We start from the raw sequence: 20,966 nt of genomic DNA on the forward strand, positions 1-20,966 counted from the left end.
TCTCCTTGCCAACCTTTCTACATTCAGCTTTGATCTATCCCTTCTCATCTTCTCTACTAGATTGGCTCCTCTCTCACCCCCACTTTCCAATCTTTAGTATCTCCCTATCAAGGGACCCTTTCAGTAATACACACATGTAGCAGCAAGCACCCCGTTGTCCCCAGGGTGGCTGCCAATACAGGTTCTTGGATCTGCTTTGCTAAAGGAAAGCAACTCAAAATGGGTTAACAAGCTTACTTTAATCAGTCAAATATGTATCATTTACCTAGTTCAGGGGGAAAAGGTCAACGCCCCGAACATCAGGGCATACAGACAGAATTATCAAGACAGAGAAACAGATCAAGTAGACAGGTTTCCAAACTGTCCAACCATTACATCCATACCAAATCAACATCTGAGTTTTTCAAAGCTGGGGGGCTCTCAACAACGGCTTCCCAGAGTCTCATCTGACCAAATCACAGAACACTTCTCAAAGTGAGCCCCAAAGCAAAGCTTCACATCAGGGATTATATAGCCTTCTCCTGGCTCAGAGAATGTAACAATCTTCTGGACTCACTGGCCAATCAAAAAGTATCTACTGAAAAACAAGCCTCCCACCCCAGGCTCCAGGTGCACTTTAGCCTAGGGACAGGGAAGATCTTAAAAATTTACATTTCCATTACAACACCTGACATAGATAGATAGATAAATAGATAGATAGATAGATAGATAGATAGATAGATAGATAGATAGATAGATAGATAGATAGATTAGATAGATATGTATGTGTGTGTATATATATACACATACACACACACACACACACACACACACATATATATTACTTGAATTGTAGAGGGTAGTCCACTGGGGTGGGGAAGTGGGGAGGATTTCACCTCTATCTCCTAGTTTCCCTGGCTTTCTCAAGATTCCATTCAAAGCCTCTTTTCTATAGAAAAGTCACTCAAGTGGCATTATCTCTCCCTGTCAAAATACCATCCAGTCTAATCTGTATATGTCTAGTATGAATTGATAATTAATTATTGTTTCTGGACAACAGGATTGGATTTTTTTTCTTTTCTTTGTATTCCCAATGCTTAAAACAATGCCTGGCAAACAGCAAACACTTAATAAATTATGTTTCACAATCTGACTGCCACTTCCTATGACCTTGGGCTAATTACTTAACCTTCCTGGACCAGTTTTCTCATCTATAAAATTAAGTGTTGGACTACTTCACCTCTGAAGTCCCTTCCGACTCTAAATCTTCAATTCTATAAAATAACCAAAGTTGAATCTGGTAAATTTGACTAAGCTTCTAGGAGGTGACTTTCTCTTTGAAGAAAACATTTTGAAGTTTCTTTTCCTCACTAAATAATTTTAATTCCCTCTAATATTTTTACAAAATCTTGCCTTCTAGCCCTATACCTGTACTGATCATGTATACATCTATATTTATTATCAACATGAATTTATTAATTGCCTACTACATGTCAGTCACTATTCTGGGGATACAAAAACAAAAATGAAACATGTATTTAATGTATATGCATTGTACACTTATGTATTACACACATGTGTATATATACACACGTATATATTATATTCATATATTATACATATACAAGTGTTTTGTGTATATATTATATAAATATGTAAATGTTTTATATATACAGTATATAGCTATGGATAGAGATGTCAACCAAGTTGAAGGGTAGGACATTTAAGAAAGAGTTAGAGGGTTCTCTGAAGAAAGGTTTGCTAGAGAACTAAGAATTTAACTGGGAGTCATTTACTGCTAATGTCAGTAGCCTATCTGATGATGACCCTATAGATGTTGATTGAGTGCTAGCCAAATGTAATGTTAATGGGATTTAAGATCTTCCCCAACCATTAATAGGCCTCAGGTGGAGCCCATTAAGGAAAATTTGCTTAGGGGAAGCTTGCTTGTAGGGAGGCTTTCACACCTTTTGTTAATTTCTAATTAGGCACTGAGTCAGGAGGGTTTTGATGCCCTCTGGCTCTAAAAAGGGTTTATATACTCTGAGTTTAGCATTTGCTTTGGGGTTCACTCATTGGAAGAGTGTTCTTGTGATTTGACTAGATGAGACTCTAGGTAGCTGTTAAAGTAGTCCCTCCTCCCCTTTGAAAACCCCAGTTGTTGATGCTTTTCTCTCTGGTAATTATGTATGTATTGCCTTGGTCAGACAGGTGGATCTGTCTGTTGATCTATGCTAATTTCTCAGACAGTGGGAAGCCCTGTCTGTTGGTCTTTATTTCTCTGCTTGTATTTTCTCTATTTTCTTTGTTTGGATTTTCTCTGAAGTTCAGGGTGTCGATTTTTCCCCTGAATTAATGAATGTATTTAAAATAGATTGTTGACCCCTTGTAATAGTAATGTAATTTAATTCCTTTGTATTGGCAAAGGTAACAGGTATTCAGCACTTAGTAATTAATCAGACCTCTGTTAAAGAAACAGAAGGTGTGATCCCCTGTTGCTGACATAACAGGAAGGGGCTGAATAGGGAGGAGTAATACTGTATATAAGGAAAGACCCTGGCTGGGAAAGACAGATCTTCTTGGAGCAAGCTTTGTGGAGGCAGAAGCTGCTGCCACTGGGGATGCTGAAGAGGAAAGGCCCCCCAGGCTGGAGAGAATGATGTTTATTTGGAGAAGCTGGATGAAGTGATTTTGATTCTAGGAACCAGCTGAAACTTCTGTTGAGTCCAATGGGCCAGCCGGAGCTTCTGAAGTTGCTGAGGATTTCTGAGGGCCAGCTGGAGCTGCTGAAGACTGAGGAAGCAGGACTGTAAGGCTGGTACTTTGCATCAACTTGTTTGTAGCTTTGTTAAGCCTTAACTTCCCAGGAACAGAGACTGTGAAGGATTTAAGGTGGACTGGATGCTGTGAGCTTCAGCATGGAACAAGAAGCACTCAGGGAGCTGGACAAGGACCTGGGAGCTGTCTGCCTTTGAACCCAGGTGACAGTTTGGTGAATCCAGGTAGGATCTGGGACCATGGAAGGGGATCCAGGGAATCTGAGAGATCACCCCAAGTCAAGCTGAATGAAGAATTTGCTTGAATACTGTGTAGTGATTGAGAAGATTATAATTTACTAGTGACCTAGGGGTAGAAGGCTTGTGTAATTTCTGATGACTGAATAGTGAATAAGTGACTGAATAAGTGACTGATTTCATTAACTTAGTGTGCCCCATGAGTGGAGAATTTTGACTATTGTACTTTGTGTCCCTTAAGGAGGCAAACCTCCCTAAGGATGATTGAATGATTGAGATGATTAATGATTTGAGTTACTAAATGATTGTTCTTTGTTCAAAACTTTGTGACCACTGTGTTGAAAACTATGTGTCAATTTTCTGTGATAAGTTGTTGTACATGCTGTATTTTGATTATCTGTGATAAGTTGTAACATTGTGAATGCTGTACCTTGATTTGCTGTGAATATTTTGCTCTGATTTGTTATTGAATAAACAGAGTGTTCACTATACTATGTAATCAGAACCTTAAAAGCTGTTCATAGTAGCATTCTTCTGGGAAGCTGCTCATGCTTGGCTTTACACCCCTTGAATAGCTATCTTTCCTAGTAAAGCAGATCTAAGAACCTATGCTAGCAGCCATCCTAGGTATGCCATTGTGGTTGCAGTTACACCAAATTGGAGGTCAAGGCTGAAAATGTTAATGTACTATTTGTTGCATGAAAGACTGGATGTGAAAGTGTGCACTGCTCAGTGCAAATCCATCCCAACTACTGGAAAACACACACACACACACACACACACACACACACTTTGCTGGTATTAGTACAATCATCTTTCGATACAAAGACATGATTACATTAGATTGGCTTAAACTGTCATTCACAATCTCTCTTAATCATAGGAGCATGATTACAAAACAGGATACAACGTGATCTTCTGGATGACTGAAGGTTATATTCTGTGATCATTGTGCTTTTCAGAACAGCCACCTGGGCAGCCTTCATCCCAACAAAACTTAAATTTCTTGTGGTCAAGGACAGCACGCCTTTCACCAGAAATGGTTGGAATGTTAAAAACATTAAATGAATGACTTGGTGGATACGGAAAGAAAAAGTTAGGAATCCAGGAATATTATATATAAGATAGAGAAAATTAGGCAGACCAAGTTTGACATACTAAGCAAGTAGGACTGAGGGTTTCACTAAAGTCAATAGTCATATCAAGATGTAAATCAAAGGCCCTGTTTTTATGGCTTGCCTTTCTGGATCATTTCAGATTGTTCTAGCCCACAATGGTCTTTCTTCTCAACACCCTAGGTTTCAGCCATTCTTTCCCATGCCTAAAACTCTCCTTCATTTCTACCTTAGTTTCCTTACAGTCCCAACTAAAGTCTACGTCTCCTGCAGGGAGTCCTTCTCAAGCCTCCTTAATGGTAGTATCTTGCTTCTGTGATTACTACCTTCCATCTACTCTCTCCATATCTTGTTTGTTCATAGTTGTTTGCATGAATATAAGATATAGGACTGGAGCTTCAATTTGTCTACATAGAGATGATGACTGAATTTATGAGATTACAAAGAGAAAGAAACCATTAAGAAGAGGAAAGAACCATGGTGAATACCCATAAATGATATTGGATATTGGATAGAGGATATTGGGGGCACTTGATAGTATCAGATAAAAGTAGGAAGACAGCTCAGAAATATCCATGGAGAACAGAGGAGACAGAGTAAGGGAATGGTTAATGGTGTCAAGCACTGCCAAGAGATCAAGAACAAGTATTGGGGGGGGGGCAGAATTTAACAATAAAGAGATCTTTGGTGGTCTTGTAGATAGCAGTTTCAGTCCAGTGGTGGGATGGAAGTCAGATTAAAGTGGAGACAGAGTGTTCATAGCTTTATTTGAGGAGTGTGACTAGGAGAGGGAGAAATACAGGGTGATACCTGAAGGGATAGAGGTAAATGAAAACTTCTAAGAATGAAATATGAGCATGCTTGAAGAGAGATAGAAGAGATTTTTTTTCTATCCTTGTGAATATACTTTTACATAGTTGCAATCTGTATATCTATTATTCCAAATTTTACTTTTTCAGTGTGTTACTTTGTAATAACTTTTGATATTGTCCATAAACATATCTCAATGGCAATAGAATACAGTTTCATTTTCTTACCAGTCAACTTAATCATTCCCTAGCTGTTGATTGATTGTTTATAACACCCTCCCCCCATAGTTTCACTTTTTCTAGTTAAGAAATTTTCACTAGGATAGTCACACTTTTATAAAGTTTCCCATGTCACAAAGATGTGAATATGCAAGAGAGCTTCCAGAGGGAAATAGTTTAATATGACTATAAAATGTTGTAAAGTTAAGTGGTCCACAAAAGCTTTGAAGTCAGGCCGACTGGAACAGTGGAAGAGAGCTATACGTTAGAACTTATGGGATCAAGTCCTGGCTCCTGGCTCTTCCACTATTTAACTTTCATGACCATGAGCAAATCACTTAATATTTCTGGCCCTCAAGTTTCTTATATGTCAAATGGAGATAATAAACCACTATACAAATCAGTATTAGTATGTACACTATACATATTTACATATGACTTCAAGGTTTACAAATCATTTTATTTATTAGCATACCTATAAACACAGCCATAGAGTTCTTAAAAGCTTTCAAATTTGCTCCATGATCTTCTTGAGAAAAACCAGCAGGCAGCTTGGAGGAGGGAATGGCATCTTTAGTTCTCAGGAGAGGAAAGGTCTGACAGTGCCCAAGGGATTGCTCCTTGCTCTAATCCCAAAGTGAATAATTACTTACCAAGGGAGAGAAACACGGGAACCCTGAGAAGACCTGTAATTAATGTTATAAATTCTGCCCCATAACCTGAGCTGTTCCAGTGGGGGGGGCGGGGGAGGAAGAGGGGCCCCTAGGTTGTTCTTTGTTTCTTTTTGGTTTTGACCTGAACTAGATAGGTGACTGTCTCCCACTATTTCATTTTATTTTTAGAAAAACAAGTATTTATTTTCTCTTCCTCCTCACTTTGATATTTCCTCCCCCAATTTACACTTTTCCCTCAGGTTCTGCCTCATTCTCACTTTCTCTCCAGGCTCTTCCCCCAACCCCATTTTCTGGCAGAGTAGGAGTTCTTGGGGGCAGGGGCTGTTTCATTTTTGTCGTTGTATTCCCATCGTTGCAAGCGCTTTATAAATGCTCCGGCTATTTCCTTTAAAAAAAGAAAGAAAGGAAGAAAAATTAGTGTTTGTTGATTGCTTGTTTTCTGCCCTGTCCTGCATATCCCCTTCTCTTTCGGGTCTCCCCACCTTAACAGCTGCGCAGTGCACAGGGGTTCCCTCCTCCCGCCACCCGGGGGCGCTGTCTCTCTGGGCCGCGCCGGGCCAGGGTGCCAGGTGCCCTTCTTGGCCCGGCAGCCGCGGCAGTGTCTGCGGCGAGACCGGCGGCGGGCGGGTCCGCGAGGAACCGGAAGTGCGGGAGCCGCCACCACTGGGAGCCGCATTCGCCAGTGTCGCCCTCCCGCCCGCCGGCAGCTGAGGAGCCACTCGGCGCCGGGACAGTCGCCGCAGCCGGGACTGAAGTCTAGGGAGGGCGGGGCGCGGCATGAAGCGGCGGCGGCCCAGTCTGTAGGGCTCGTCGGGACCGGCCGGCCGGGCGGGGCTGAGGGGAAGGTGCAGTATCCGCCCCCACCCTCCAACTCCCGCGGGCTCGGGACGGGGCGCCGCGGCCGGGGAGCGGCCAGGGCCCTCAACGCCTCTTCCCGAGCCCTCTCCCTTGTCCCCCCGGACCCTACCCCTCTACGCTCCTTCCTCCTTCCCACCTTCCCCCGAATCCGCCTCTCCCGCCCTCCGCCCCTTGATAACCTCTCACTTCGGAGCGCTAACAGTCACTCCCCTATTAACGTCTAGTCCCCTCCCCCCACCTCTCTTGGGTCACTCCTCTTCCCCAGCTTGCCCCTTCCTGTCCCACCTCCCACCCAATGAGAGCGCTCTGTCCGCCAGCCCCGGCCGCTCCACTGAAGGCTTTGGGGGCCGGGCCAGGGGAGGACATCCCTCAATCTCTTCCTTTCCCTGGCTTCCTAGGCCGTAGCTCTGGGAGCCGTGCACCTCCCGATCTGTACCTTCTCCCCTTTCCCTTCTACCTCCTCCCGTGGTGACTCAGGCGTGCATCCCTAAGAGAGTCCGAGATGGGGCTTGCTGTTGGCTGCCCCTTTAAAAATGCCAGTTTGGTGGCCCAGTTCCTAAAAGCTGAAGGAACCGAGACGACAAAGACTTTTTTTTTCTGTAGATAAATCTGACATATTTGTGTTAGGGCTCTTGTGGTATTTTTAAGACCTTTGCCAGCCCCAGGGTTACTTATTAATCCCTGAATCTCTTCCAGCCTTCATTGTAGCTTCTTAGCTAGTCTGCAGGCATCCTGGTGTTAAATGCATGGACAGATTTAGAGTAATAGTTATTACATTATCTTCTCTCACCACCTCCAAAGTTTCAACAACAATCCTTACATGACTTTTCCAACAAGTAACTTAAAATGTTTCCAGTTTGATAATCAGGAAAGAAAGCAGAGGAGTCCTTAAACTGGTGGCATATTCCCTGCCTTCTATTGATCTTAACCCTTAAAACATATCACATTTTCTGAGTCTAACAATACTGCTAATTTTCTGGTGCTTCTTTCTTCAGCCGTATTCCCCAAGGAGGTACTTTCTTATTGATTAGCCTGATGATCCTAATTAATCAATTAATAATTGAGCTGGTTTCATTACCCAAAAGACAGGGAAATGGAATCACAGAGAAATAACATTGTTTTATGGCAGTCTTTTTCATTAGATTCTTAGTAATATATCGCAGAATAATGATGCTGTCTTATATTTGTACATTTTTCTAAAAGTTTTCATAAACATCAAATAAAAGTATTTTGGAATTGTGATATACAAATGAAAGGCACTTATATTATCTTTCTATAAATAGAATGCCATTTAAACTAGATTGTGAAATAGATATTTTATTTAATAAGAAAAGGAAAAACTGTGGGCTCTTGCATCCTGATGGATAAAAGTTCTACGAATAACAACAGGAGAAAAGAGGGGTGATTTGCATAAGGAACCTTCAGTATTGCTGGACTACAAAACAAATATCATCTTAACCACATTTACATGATTTAAAACTACCTGTATTCAGCTACCAGGGCTGATAGGTAAAAGGAGGAAACATCCTGGTGAGAAGAGAGTAGTAGGATGAAGAGGGATCTGTATGTGCAGTAACATCTCTTGAGAGAGATCTTTTTGAATGTGAAGATAGGAAGAGATAATATTAGGTACCTGGAAAAGACCTTAAGTGGTAAAGTAGGTGGGGATTGGTAGTATGAATAGCTTCATGAACCATAGTATTGGCTTTTACATTTTTTTAAAATGTTGCTGACCTAAGGCATTCTAGGAAGTAATGGAAGTAGATTAGAGAATTTATTTTAAAAATAAGATAACAGAGCTTGACAATTAGGGCACAAGAAGCTGGAAAATTGGAGAAAAACTGATAACATCAGAAATGATAGGATAGCTGTGGCTGTATGGAGAATGCTCTCCCACCACAAAGAATTTACTAGCTATGTGGCTGTGGACAAGTCAATTAACCTTGCAGCCTCAGTTTTCTTCTGTTAAATATAATACTTGTCTCGAAGAGGTATGAGGAAAGATCTTACCTTGAGGCACTATACAAATGTGAGAATTTATGCAAGAGAGGCAGCATGGATAGAGAACTGGCTGGGAAACCAGGAAAACCTGGGTTCCAGTTTCACTTCTGACAGATCTAGTGGTGTGATGATCCTGGACAAGCACTCTCAGTGCTCTAGGCAGTTCTTTAAGTTGCAGGGATGGAGCTGATCTGTAATGGTAGAGGGAGTTTCCTCTTCTAGGATTTCCCTACCCCTGGAATCACCATACCTATTATTATAGAGCTGACGCAGTACAGTTTCATTTACTTTGCCATGACATTGTGCCTTATTCCTATATTTCATATCATTGCTTTGAAAATGAACTTCCATATTGTTAGCTTTGATCTTTGGCTTTAGCTGAAGGTAAGAAGAAAGATTTTGAGGGGTGAATTCTTCCTTGTATCCTATTCCATTTAGAACTGAACTGAAGTCACTAAAACATTTCACAGAAAGTAGGCCACCCCTATTAGATGGGTAAGCCACTACTGTAATACACTGTTGTGTGTTCCTGTATACTCAATAAATATTAATTGAATTAAATGAATTCTCTGCTGAGTTTGTTTGGATTTTAATCTGTGATCTAGAAGTGAGTGCTTAGTTGCAGTACTATTCTAGAGAGTACAAGTAGTACAACGAACACAGGGTTTCTAATCTGTTTCTCTTGGCTTTTGTTGAAGTATCATTATGCTATTTCTTTGTAGCATGTGGAAAGACATAGTGTCCTAGTAGCAAGAAGTTTTTAGACCCAGTATATGTGCTAATAAGGGCTGTCATGAGTAGACATACACAGCACTTCATAAACCATTTTTTGTGGCAATTGTTTTTCACCATAAGCTTATGATAATTTGCAATCATTTTAGACCTAAATTCATTTCTTGATTGCACTTCAGTGGTAGATTATAACTATGTGGTATCAGTTTACATTTATGGATCAAAAGCCCCCAAACCCAAATACCTGCAACTAAGTAACAGTAATAAAATAGCTTTGTATGTTGAGTTACTATTGATTATATTGTTTTTCTTTTCCTGGTTAAAAGCAATGTACATTTATGGCAACTATATATTATCAGTGAGTACTAGTTGTTTATGATGTTAATTCTTTTTTGTATTAGTATTACTTTGCAAATTTAATTTAGTAATAAGTATTGAAATTGGTAATTTTGGTTCTGGATTTGTGAAAAGTACAGAACTTTGCAGTTTACTATAAATAAGTTAGTATACTGTAGTGTGAAGTTCATTTTCAAATAGGAAAAAGTGCCCTTCAGATTTTTATAATGAATTTTTGTCACAAAATATTAAGTACCCTGTTTTGCATCTGTGTGATATTGTTTAAAGGAAGTATGTTTCCTTTTAATTTGATGACGAGTATAACTTAAGCAGTTTATGTTGACCTTAGAGAATTTCCCATAAAACACATTTAAAAACTCCAGTTGCTTTATTCCCCTTCTTTTACTCCAGCCTAAATGCTAGATGAAAGCAGAATCCTTCAAGTTAATTTTGAATCTGCCAGTTAAACTTTTTGTCACCAGGTTTTCTTCTGAAAATATGAAAAAATTTGAAATAATGTTACCTGTTATATATCTTTTGTGGCAAATTACCGCTATTAAATGAATGTTAGCAAAGCACTTGAGAACTTGGGTTAAAAAGCTCCATATAAGTAACAGCCTTTTCTTCTGTTTCAGTTGTTGGTGGTGATTTGGCTCAGTTCTAGCAATCTCCATTTGCCAGATGTATCCCTCCCTTTTGATGCCAAAGCACTTAACAACCTTTGCACATTCAGCTTCACCACTGATTTGAAGCCAGCTCTGGGATGAAAACTAGCAGCCAGTGGGCATATGACCCACTTTCTTCCAATGAGAGAGAGGAGTTAGAATTTTGGCAAAGCATATCAGGAAAACCCTTATAGAAAGTTCCCAAGGGGATCTCTAATGAATGTATAGAACAGATTTATTTTATTTTTATTATAAATAATAAATCCATCTTTTAAAGTGAACAAAGAGGAAGATAAGCTTTTGAGCTGGTTATTCATTTCAACTAGGGTGAAAGTTGCACCTTTTTTTTTTTTTGCTGATTCTCTTTCATTCCTGTTAGATTCTCATTTTGACCAATACAACAGAAGGTAAGCCTCATAAACTGCTACTTGTGGCTTACTTTTCCAGGAAAATGCAACATGGCAGCAGCAATGGAAACTGAACAGCTGGGTGTTGAAATCTTTGAAACTGCAGACTGTGAGGAGAATGTTGAATCACAAGAACAGCCTAAATTGGAGCCATTTTATGTTGAGAGATATTCCTGGAGTCAGCTTAAGAAACTGCTTGCAGATACCAGGAAATACCATGGCTACATGATGGCTAAGGCACCACATGATTTTATGTTTGTAAAGAAGAATGATCCAGATGGGCCTCATTCGGACAGGGTCTATTACCTTGGTGAGTTCAGTTACAGGTTTTCTATTTCAGACATACGGAATTTTAAACTATATTTGTACTTTATAGTTCTCTTGAAAAGGAAAAAAAAATTTTTATATGAAAAGAATTATAACTTTAGTGGGTTCCCTCCCCTGCCCCTTTTCTCAAGGTCCTTTTCTTTGGATTTGAAACTGTAAGTTATGAATAGACAAGGACAATCATTTCATATAAAAACTTTCATGTAGTTTTAAAATAAATGAAATTACCAGAATCTACTTCTTCCCAATGCCAGGTGAGTATGAATTTTCCTGGAGGTGAATTGTTAGATTGTCCTCATTCCTTACCATTAGTTACCAACTTTCCTTTTCTTAGCCTCACTTTCTTCTTGGTTTCATCACCCTACATCCACAAGAAGAAGACATTAAATTTAAGATCCACCCAGTGTAAACATTCAATTTTCAACTGTTTCTCCAAGGAAATAGTTATACAGGAAAGAATAAATCATTAAAAACAACCTTTTCATTAAAGAAAATTTAGTGGCATTTTTATCGTGATATGTCTTACTAAGAGATTTAATATCATGTATATATTTACGTAAGCCCCATTCATTTGAACAACAACAACAAAAGAAACATTTGAAATACACTCAAGTTTTTCCTTTGTATACATAATTTTTGTTTTATATCTTTTATTAACAAGCCAGCGCAGGATTCAAGAAGACCTAAGATCGGGTCCTGTCTCTTAACATACATGGCCATTTAACTCTGGACCAGTCACTTAACCTTTCAGTTCCTCAGTTTCTGTAGACTATAAGTTACAGAATAGTTACCAGTCTGTATTGGTAAAGGAAAGGAAATTCCTCTACCCAATGAAATCACAATAGACGAAATTAGTTGTCTCTGGCCTCACAGGTTTCATGGGACAGAGCCAGGTCCTTTGATCTGTTATAGTATTTGTTCCACTATACCATACTGCAACCAATTCATTATTCTTGAAATTAGTGCCTAGCTCCATGACCAGAATTGGCCCCTTTCTACAGTCTTTGTTCACTGAGAAAGAAGAAGAATTCAGGCAAAGAAATTTTCTGAAACTTTGATGGATTGGGTCAAAAGGAATCACGGAAAATTGATTTTTGAGCAGGTTTACAATTAAATTATGAAAGATGAGGTAAGATATATGTATATAATACATATATACACATATACATACACATATATTTGTTTTCAAACAAATAATTCATGGGATCCCAAAAATAAAGTGATTCCAAAAAATGTCCTCTTTTGGGAAAATAACAAAGGCTTAAAGGTTTTCAAAAATAGGAAGAATATCAAGGAGCTTTGAACTTCAGACATTAAAGCATATTACAGTGATTCTTAGAAAAATATCTGGTTCTGTGGAAAGAGAGAGAGATAAAGTGAAAGAGAGAGATAGAAAGAAAGAGAGAGAAATATCCCAGGAACGCAGTAAAGATCCCAGACATTGAACCAAATATATACAAAAGGTTAGTATTTGATAAGCCCAGGGAAATATAAATTGAGGTAATTACTATTTAATACATATATTGGTAAAACTGTTAGATAGGAAATAGATTTTAAAAAATTTCTTTTTCCTCCAAATTTGTTTATTGTGAATTCAGCAAACAAGAACGTTTCTGTATACAGAGAGAATTTTTAAAAAGTTTTTATATGAAACCATAATTCTCAACTATATATAGCTTGTTTTTAAAGTATATATTAAATTTAACAAAGTAGCACATTGCCATATTTTCTCTAATTTCTACAGGACTTCTACTTGTTAGTACATATTTTTATTAACACCATTTTATTTATTTTCTTCCCTTTTTTTTTTTGCATTCCTCATTTCTCCTTGATTCCCTCCAATAACTACCCCTTTCCTTATATCCCACAATAATTACCCTCTCTTATAATAAATTAGCATAACCAAGCAAATCAGATTCACACATTGGTCAAGTCTGGAAATATGTCTCATTCTGCACTTAGAGTCCATCACCTCTCTGCCAAGAGGTGGGAAATAGTGTGCTTCATCATTTATGTCTTTTGAAGTCATGTGTGTTCTTTGCATTGATCAGAGTTCTGAAGTCTTTTTAAGTTATTTTACAAGAAACAATATGATAGAAAAATAATAGATTGGTGAAAAGATTTATGATGAATATAACTGATTAAAAACTTGACATCTAAGTTTTCTAGAGAACTGCTAAAAATATCCAAAGACATTCAGCTCCCAAAATAGCACTTGAAAAAATGCTCAACCTTACTAATAATCAAAGAGCTTCGAGTTAAAACAATTTTGAAGTACTAACTCACTTCCATGAAACTGGAAGGAAGTAAATGAACATTTATTAAGCATTTCTGTGTGCCATCTTCTTTCATTGGCACTTGTTAGGCACTCCCATGAATAGTGCTAAATAATGTTTACACCTTAACTACACTGTATGTATACATCTTATAGACAGCTGCCATTTTTAATAATTGTTTCCTTGTATAAAGAAACTTTATTGTTGACTTTTTTATAGTTTCTCCATTTGAAGGAAAAAGACTATTTAATAAGAAATTGCATTTTATTCTTATAGCCATGTCTGGTGAGAACAGAGAAAATACGCTGTTTTACTCAGAAATTCCCAAAACCATCAACAAAGCAGCAGTTTTAATGCTGTCTTGGAAGCCACTCTTAGATCTTTTTCAGGTAGGAATTTTAAACTGTCTTTGATATGTGATGTTAATATCTCTTCACATACAGTGAATAAATTGTTTTAGATAAGAGATTCTTAACCTAGGTTTCATGAACTTGATTTTGTTATGTTTTAATATTTTAATAACTGTATGTTATCATAATTGGTTTCCTTTGTAATCTTATGTATTTTATTTTAAAATTTATTCATCATTTAAAAGCGTTATTCTAAGAAGGGTTCCATAGGCTTTGTCCGACTATTGAAGGTATCTATAACACAAAAAAAAAGGTTAAAATCCCTGGTTTAAATATGGAAATTATGAAATTCCTTTGTTTACAACAGATTATAAGGGTTTTTAAGTTTTCATAGTTTGTTGTGGTTGGTCTTTTCATTTCTGTCAAATGTAATTATATAAAAAGCCTTTTAATTAATAAGCATTTTACACTATGAAGTGACTTTTCTTCTTAGTGCCTCATTTTTTTCTCCAAAAGTTTTCAGCCATATAGTGCTCAATCATCTATGTAGATTACCTCAAAGATTTTAAAGGTCTTCCTTTGTAGAGATGCTATTTGTTTTTACACCTTAACTACACTGTATTTCTTCCCTAGCAGTTGGTATTCTTATTAATGATAGTGCCACTTTTGCTTCCAACTAGTATTATGTACCTTTAAATTTATGCAAAATTGAAAGCATTGTTTATCTTGGAGGGAGCAGGGGCAAGGAGACAGTGTGTTATAATAAATAACAAACTCTTAGCTGCTTCAGAGTTGTGGGTTAAAGTCCTGACTCTGACACATACTAGCTGTGAGGCTCTGGGCAAGTCATTTAATATTTCAGTGCTCCCAGCAACTCTCCAATAATATAATTGCAGGAGAAGTTGCTAAACTGTATTAGTAGAGGGAATTTCCTCATTGAGAGTGTCTTATACTAATAAAATTACAGGTCTAGGCACACTGTTTCCTCCAGTTATTTTTATACACACACACACACACACACACACACACATAATTGAGAATGCCCAAAGTATTCTGTGTTTGTCTTTAAACATGTAACCATCTCTTTAAAGTTCTCATTTCTTCTCCTCTTCTCCTAAAGTAAGTTGTTACATGAATAGAAGGGAAAGCAAAAGTAACACAAATAAGAAAAGAACCTACCTATCATTATGTCAGGTACCCAGTATTGAGAATTAGCTAAAATAATAGTGATGTTTTGAAAAACTCATTTAAAATTGATTAAGGCTCTTTTCTTGTATTTTTAACTTATATTATTAAGCCTAATTTTTTGCTTTCACTATAGCTGACAATAAATATCAGTAGATGATTATTTATCACATTTGAATTTCCTATCTCTGAAAGTGTTCTTTCCCCCCTTACATTTTCTTAGAACATGGTATGGACCTCTCCTTTGCCCCCCACTATACTTTACTTTGTGTATATATAATTAACTTGGTACATGTGGTATTCTTCCAAGTAGCATGTAAGTTCCTTAAGGACAAAATACTTATTTTTCATCTTTGCATCCCCAATGCCCAGCAGAGTGCCTCTCCTATACACAGTAGGTGCTGAATAAACAATTGCTGAATTTCTTTTTTTGAGGATAATAGGCTTATTTTATTTTTGTGTCATGTTTAACCATTTTTCTTGGTAGTACGCCTTATTCTTTACATAAATGAGTACATGTTTTGAAAAAATAAATAGAACTTGGATTATTCTCTTATATAGTAATTAACAAATTAAGTCAGAATTCTAGGTATAGTTTTATTGTACAGGTAATATCATTAGCTTTTTAAAAAGACTCTTGGTTATAAATTTAGGTTAGATTATAAATATAGGAAAAGGACAAACTTAAACTGAGCCTTAAGTTATGGGTAGGACTTGGCGAGAGAGGAAAGAGAGCATTTCTGATAGGGACAATGGTGAAGGCAAAAACCTGGAGGTAGAAAGGGATAGGTTATATATAAGGATAGTAAGATTAATCTGGGTGGAGTAGAATATTTCTTTTAAGAGAAGATGAAGTAACAAGGTTTGGATTAGTAGGTTGGGACTAAATTATGGAAGAGACTGAATGCCAGGCTAAGGGATTTGGACTTTATCTTTGTTCTCTTACACACATATAACTGCCAAATGAGGAAATATCCTTTACTGCATATCCATTTAAGGGAGATCTTAGTTAGAAGATGATTCTGTGATAGCAATCTATGTGTGGAGGGGCACTCAAATTTGTTCCTCACAAATAGAAAATTTGGAGATGATAAGACATCTTTATTTTTGAAATCCACATTGATATAAGTATCCAGAAGAAGACTGAAAAGTAGGTAGTACTCCTATTTTTTTTTTCATTAGGCAACTCTGGACTATGGGATGTATTCTCGAGAAGAAGAGTTGTTAAGAGAAAGAAAACGCATTGGAACAATTGGAATTGCTTCTTATGATTATCATCAGGAAAGTGGAACATTTTTGTTCCAAGCTGGTAGCGGAATTTACCATGTAAAAGATGGAGGCCCACATGGATTTACTGTAAGTTTAAATGTGCTGATTGTTAAAGCTTTGGGTTTTGTGGTTGTTGTTTTTAGCTCTGAGGGATTTAAGAAAGTAATTTCCTTATCAATTTCCTTTTCATTATTTTTCTGAAATGCAATGAAATTTAATTTTTTTAAACCCTCTTCTGCCTTGCCAACAAAAAATTGAGATTCTTAAGTATTTCGTACTTCATTGACTTTAAGTCAATGAAAATAAACAAGACAAAGAATATTTTGGTTTTCAAGTTTATGAATTAGCATAAGAAATCTTTCCTGAGAAAAAATATAGCTATTATTTTGAAAAAAAAACCATTTTTTATCTACCATGTGCAGTATGCTTATTCGAGGTATTCAGGGAAATATAAAAACAAATAAGACATAAAAGAAGAGATGCAACCTGCTGGAAGAGATAAAAGATGTACACAGGAAAACAAAATACAAACTAGAATATGAGTACATATAAGTGTAGTTAGAAAGCTTTGAAATCAGTTCCATTTATTAAGCATCTAGAACAGGCAGGATGCCATATTAAGTGCTTAGGGATAGAGAGTAAGTAAAATAGTTCCTACCTTTTGATGGAGGGATATAGCATGTACTTAGATAAGTAAACCCAAGTTAATTTGAAAAGAACATTAACAACTGAGGAAATGAAGAAAGGAGGTAACATTTTGCATGTTGCTATGTTTATCTGGCTAAAATTTTAAATTTTTTTCATAACTAAATAATCTAAATGTATACTTTCTTTCACTATGTAATACCTACCTTTTAGATGTGTAATATTGATCTCTAAAATTAAAATTCTTGAGGTAGCCAGGTGGTTCAGTGAGTAAGAGCGCCAGCCCCAGAGTCGGGAGACCTGGGATCAAATCTGGGCTCAGATACTTAGCACCACACCCAGAAATAACTGGCCATGTAACCTTGAGCAAGTTACTTAACCCCAATTGCTTTTAAAAAATTTTTTTTAAATTAAAATTCTATCCATGCTGTGAAAAATATATGTATTGTCATATTAAATAAAAAAGAAAGCTTTTAAGAATCTGATTAATTATTTAAACATCAATAGTCAATTTTCTTTGAAAAAAATCTTCCTTTGGCACCTTTCTTCTCTTTCTACATAATCTGCCCTGGTAATTTCCCTCCCTTCCATATTTTCAACTATTACCTATATACATATCATCCCAAAATTTATATCTCCAGTGCTGACCTCTCTTCCAACCTTCAGACCTATCTGCTGATTGCCTTTGTCTCTGTATCCTCAACACAGTGACTGGCACATAGTAGGCACTTAACAAATGCTTGCTGATTATCTACCAAATATCATTCAATCCCTGAGGACCCAGTAGAGGTTTTTTGAGAGTTGAGGTACCATAATCAGATCTGTGTAACAGAAAGACTGGTATGGTAATAATATATAGGATAGATTAGAGGGGAAAGAGATGATGTGGAAACCATTTAGTATTCCATTGCACTAATCCAGGCATGGGAAAAAAGGGATGAATATGAAGGAGATTGTAGAGGTAGAATCACAGTACTTGGCTGCTGATTTGAAATAAAGAGGAAGGGGAGGACCAAAAAATCTAATTAAAAAATGCTAACCACCTCTAGAGGAAGAACTGATGGAGTCTGAATGCAGAGCAAAGAATAATTTTTTTTACTTAAATTATTTTTCTTTTTTTTTTTTGGTCTGTATTTTCTTTCATAACATGGCTAATATGGAAATATGGTTTGCATGACTACATATGTATAATCTGTATCAAGTTACTTGCCTTCTCAAGGAAGAAGGAGAGGAGGAAGGACAGGAGAGAATTTGGAACTCAAAATTTTTAAAAACAACTGTCAAAAATTATTTTTCCATGTAATTGGGAAAAAATATTTAATGAAAAAAAGATAAATCTAAAATTGTAAGGCATGAAGGACTAAAAGAATGGTGGTGCCATTGATAGAGAGAAGAAATCCTTTAAAACATGTCTATCCTCCTATATTGCTACTATACTACTCTAACCTACTTCTTATATTGTTTCCCTAGTACTAATTTAGTCTTACTGTCTTAGGTGCAAACTATATATTCATACTACCTTCCTCCTGACCTCTTGCTCTATCAGCCTTCTTCCCCAAGTCTGTTGTAATTTGATTAGCCCAGCTCTAACCTATTTCATTATGCCTCTTAGAACTCCTAATCTATTTTAAGTGAACTCCTCTCCTGGAATCTTTTGTGCAGTATTTCTTCCACCTTTATTTCCCAGGGGACCACATCTATAACAATATGGGTGCCATTGGAAGCCAATCTTATTTTCATTCCCTTGGGAATAGAGTGCCAAAAAGAGGAAGGGGTATTAGCACATGCTTCTTGCTTCCCACTGACATTTCTAGACAATTCTTCTACCTCCATTCCTTTTCTCTTTTTAAGTCCATGCCATCAGCTTATAAAAGGGTACTATAGTACCCTCTCCATATCTTTGTTTTTGTCTTCTCCTGACCTCTAGCTCCCTCTCCAAATTTCTGTCTTTTCTACTTGATTCAGAGCCTTGATTTCCATTCCATCTCCACAGTAATCCTCAAGGATTTAATTTTTATGTTGATAACATCTGTAACATCCTGACCACATAAATCCCCAGCCCTCTCTTACCCTCTGACCCACCCCACCCTTCCCAAAGCTCTCCTTCCTTACCCCATTTCAACCACTCTCACATGGGCATACCTCAGAGTTTATAGTTTCATGGAAATGCACCACAGTGCCATTCTGAGGAAATTACTTGCACACTTTAAAATGTTAGACATACATGAGTTATCATCTTAAAATTCTGCTGTCTTTCTACAATCTCCTGTTCCTCTACATGTCACTGTTTATTATGCATGCTAAATCCTCTTTTTTCCTCTACTACAGATTTATGGTATATAACCTTAGCTAAACCTTCACTGATACTCAGTAATCCAGTCTGCTTATCAGTTCCCTATCTTATTGTTCCTGACTTTTTCCTTTCTCTCTAAGGTGTAGCTCCCTAGCTGTAACTCCTTCCTCTCCCCAGTCAGTATCGATGTTTTAGCGTCTTCATTGAGAAGATTGAGGTCATCCACAGGGAGTGCCTTTAGCTCTTCTACTTTTTTTTCCTGCTTCTTTTTTTTGGAAGGCAATTGGGGTTAAGTGACTTGCCCAAGGTCACATGGCTAGTTTTTGTGTTAAGTGTCTGAGGCCGTATTTGAACTCAGATCCTCCTGACTCCAGGGCTGGTGCTCTATTCACTGTGCCACCTAGGTCTTTTCTTTACCCAAAGTTTATCAACAGCATCATTTTCATCACCTAATGTATCCTTCCTTCTGATTACATAGATTATCCCTTAATCCCATCTCCTCCCACTTCTTCTAGGACCTTGCTGCAGCAACCATTGCCCTTCCAGTGATTCCTTCCTAAATATCTACAACTGTGCTCAAATCTGTCCAGCCAAAAACCAAAAAAATAAAAAACTTTTCTTGATTCTTTTAAACTATCTAGATAGCACAGTTGATAGAGTACTGAAGTTATAGTTAGGAAGACCCCAGTTTCCATCTGGCTTCAGACACTTAATAGTGGTATGACTTAGGGCAAGTCTGTCCTTCTCAATTTCCTCAACTGTAAAATGGAGATAATAACAGCACTTAAATTCTCAGGATTGTTGAAGGATAAAATAATATTTGTAAAGTGTTCTGCAAACCTTAAAGCACTATATCAGTTCCAGCTGTTATTACATTATAGTTTTGATCCCATTTCTCTCTTTCCCATTTTTGCCAAATTTTTCAAAAAATAATTGTCTCACTTCAAAAGACTCATGATGGAAAGGGCTATCCGCATCCAGAAAAAGAATTATGGAGTCTGAATGCAGATTGAAGCAAACTACTTGCTCTCTCTTGTGTTTTGTTCCTTTTGTTCATTCCAATGGTTATAATCCTTTACAGCTTGACTAATGTTTAATGTGAAGGTATTTGTAGAACCTATACCAATTACATGCTGCCATAGGGCGTTAGGGGGGAGGAGTGGGAGTGGGAGAAAATTTGGAACTCAAAAGCATGTGGAACTGAATGTTGTTAAACTAAAAGCAAATAAATAAATAAATTTTAAAGAAAAGAAAAAGAAAATAATTGTTTCTCTTTGATACGTCTGTATTCTTACCACCTATTCGATTTTCAACCCTTTATAATCTGGCTACTTCCATTACCACGATACTTGAACTACCCTCTTAAAAGGCATTTTGCTAAATAAATCCAGCACCAATTTCAGAGTAGTAGTAGAATTTATCATGTAAAAGACAGAAAAATCTTTATTCATTCTTCTTCTTGCTTGGCAGCTCTGTGGTATTTGAGACTGTGTCTTGATACTTTGTCCTTCCTTGACTTTAGAGATACCACATTCTCTTGGTTCTCCTTTTACCTCTCTGAATCCCTTAACTGGCTCATCTTCTCCATCCCTTAATGTGGATGTTCTTTCCACAAGGTTCTGTCTATATACATTCACTTTTCTCTGTATATATTCTACCTTTCCAGTGTTGTTTACTCCCATCACTTTAAGTATCATCACTATCCAGATAGCACATATAGTTATATTTTTAGCTCTGAACTCCAGACCTAAATTTGCAACTGCATATGGGACTCCACTAGCACTTCAAATTCAACATATCCAGAAGTGAGTT

At 37.2% G+C, this 20,966-nt stretch overlaps 1 protein-coding gene across 1 annotated transcript in view; it reads left to right on the top strand.

Moving 5' to 3' along the window:
• The first annotated feature begins 6,457 nt into the window (after positions 1-6,457).
• DPP8 (dipeptidyl peptidase 8) overlaps positions 6,458-20,966 on the top strand; it is a 72,012-nt gene continuing 57,503 nt past the window's right edge. Inside the window, exons 1-4 of the mRNA XM_069098274.1 lie at positions 6,458-6,655; positions 10,850-11,119; positions 13,689-13,801; positions 16,130-16,303. Of these exons, the coding sequence (XP_068954375.1) occupies positions 10,861-11,119; positions 13,689-13,801; positions 16,130-16,303 (546 nt within the window). The 5' untranslated portion in view covers positions 6,458-6,655; positions 10,850-10,860. The remainder of the gene's footprint in view (positions 6,656-10,849; positions 11,120-13,688; positions 13,802-16,129; positions 16,304-20,966) is intronic.

Source organism: Petaurus breviceps, unplaced genomic scaffold (assembly GCF_028583685.1).
Source record: "Petaurus breviceps papuanus isolate PSGF00001 unplaced genomic scaffold, PetGlider_PUasm1.0 37, whole genome shotgun sequence".
In the NCBI taxonomy this organism is placed as follows: domain Eukaryota; kingdom Metazoa; phylum Chordata; class Mammalia; order Diprotodontia; family Petauridae; genus Petaurus; species Petaurus breviceps.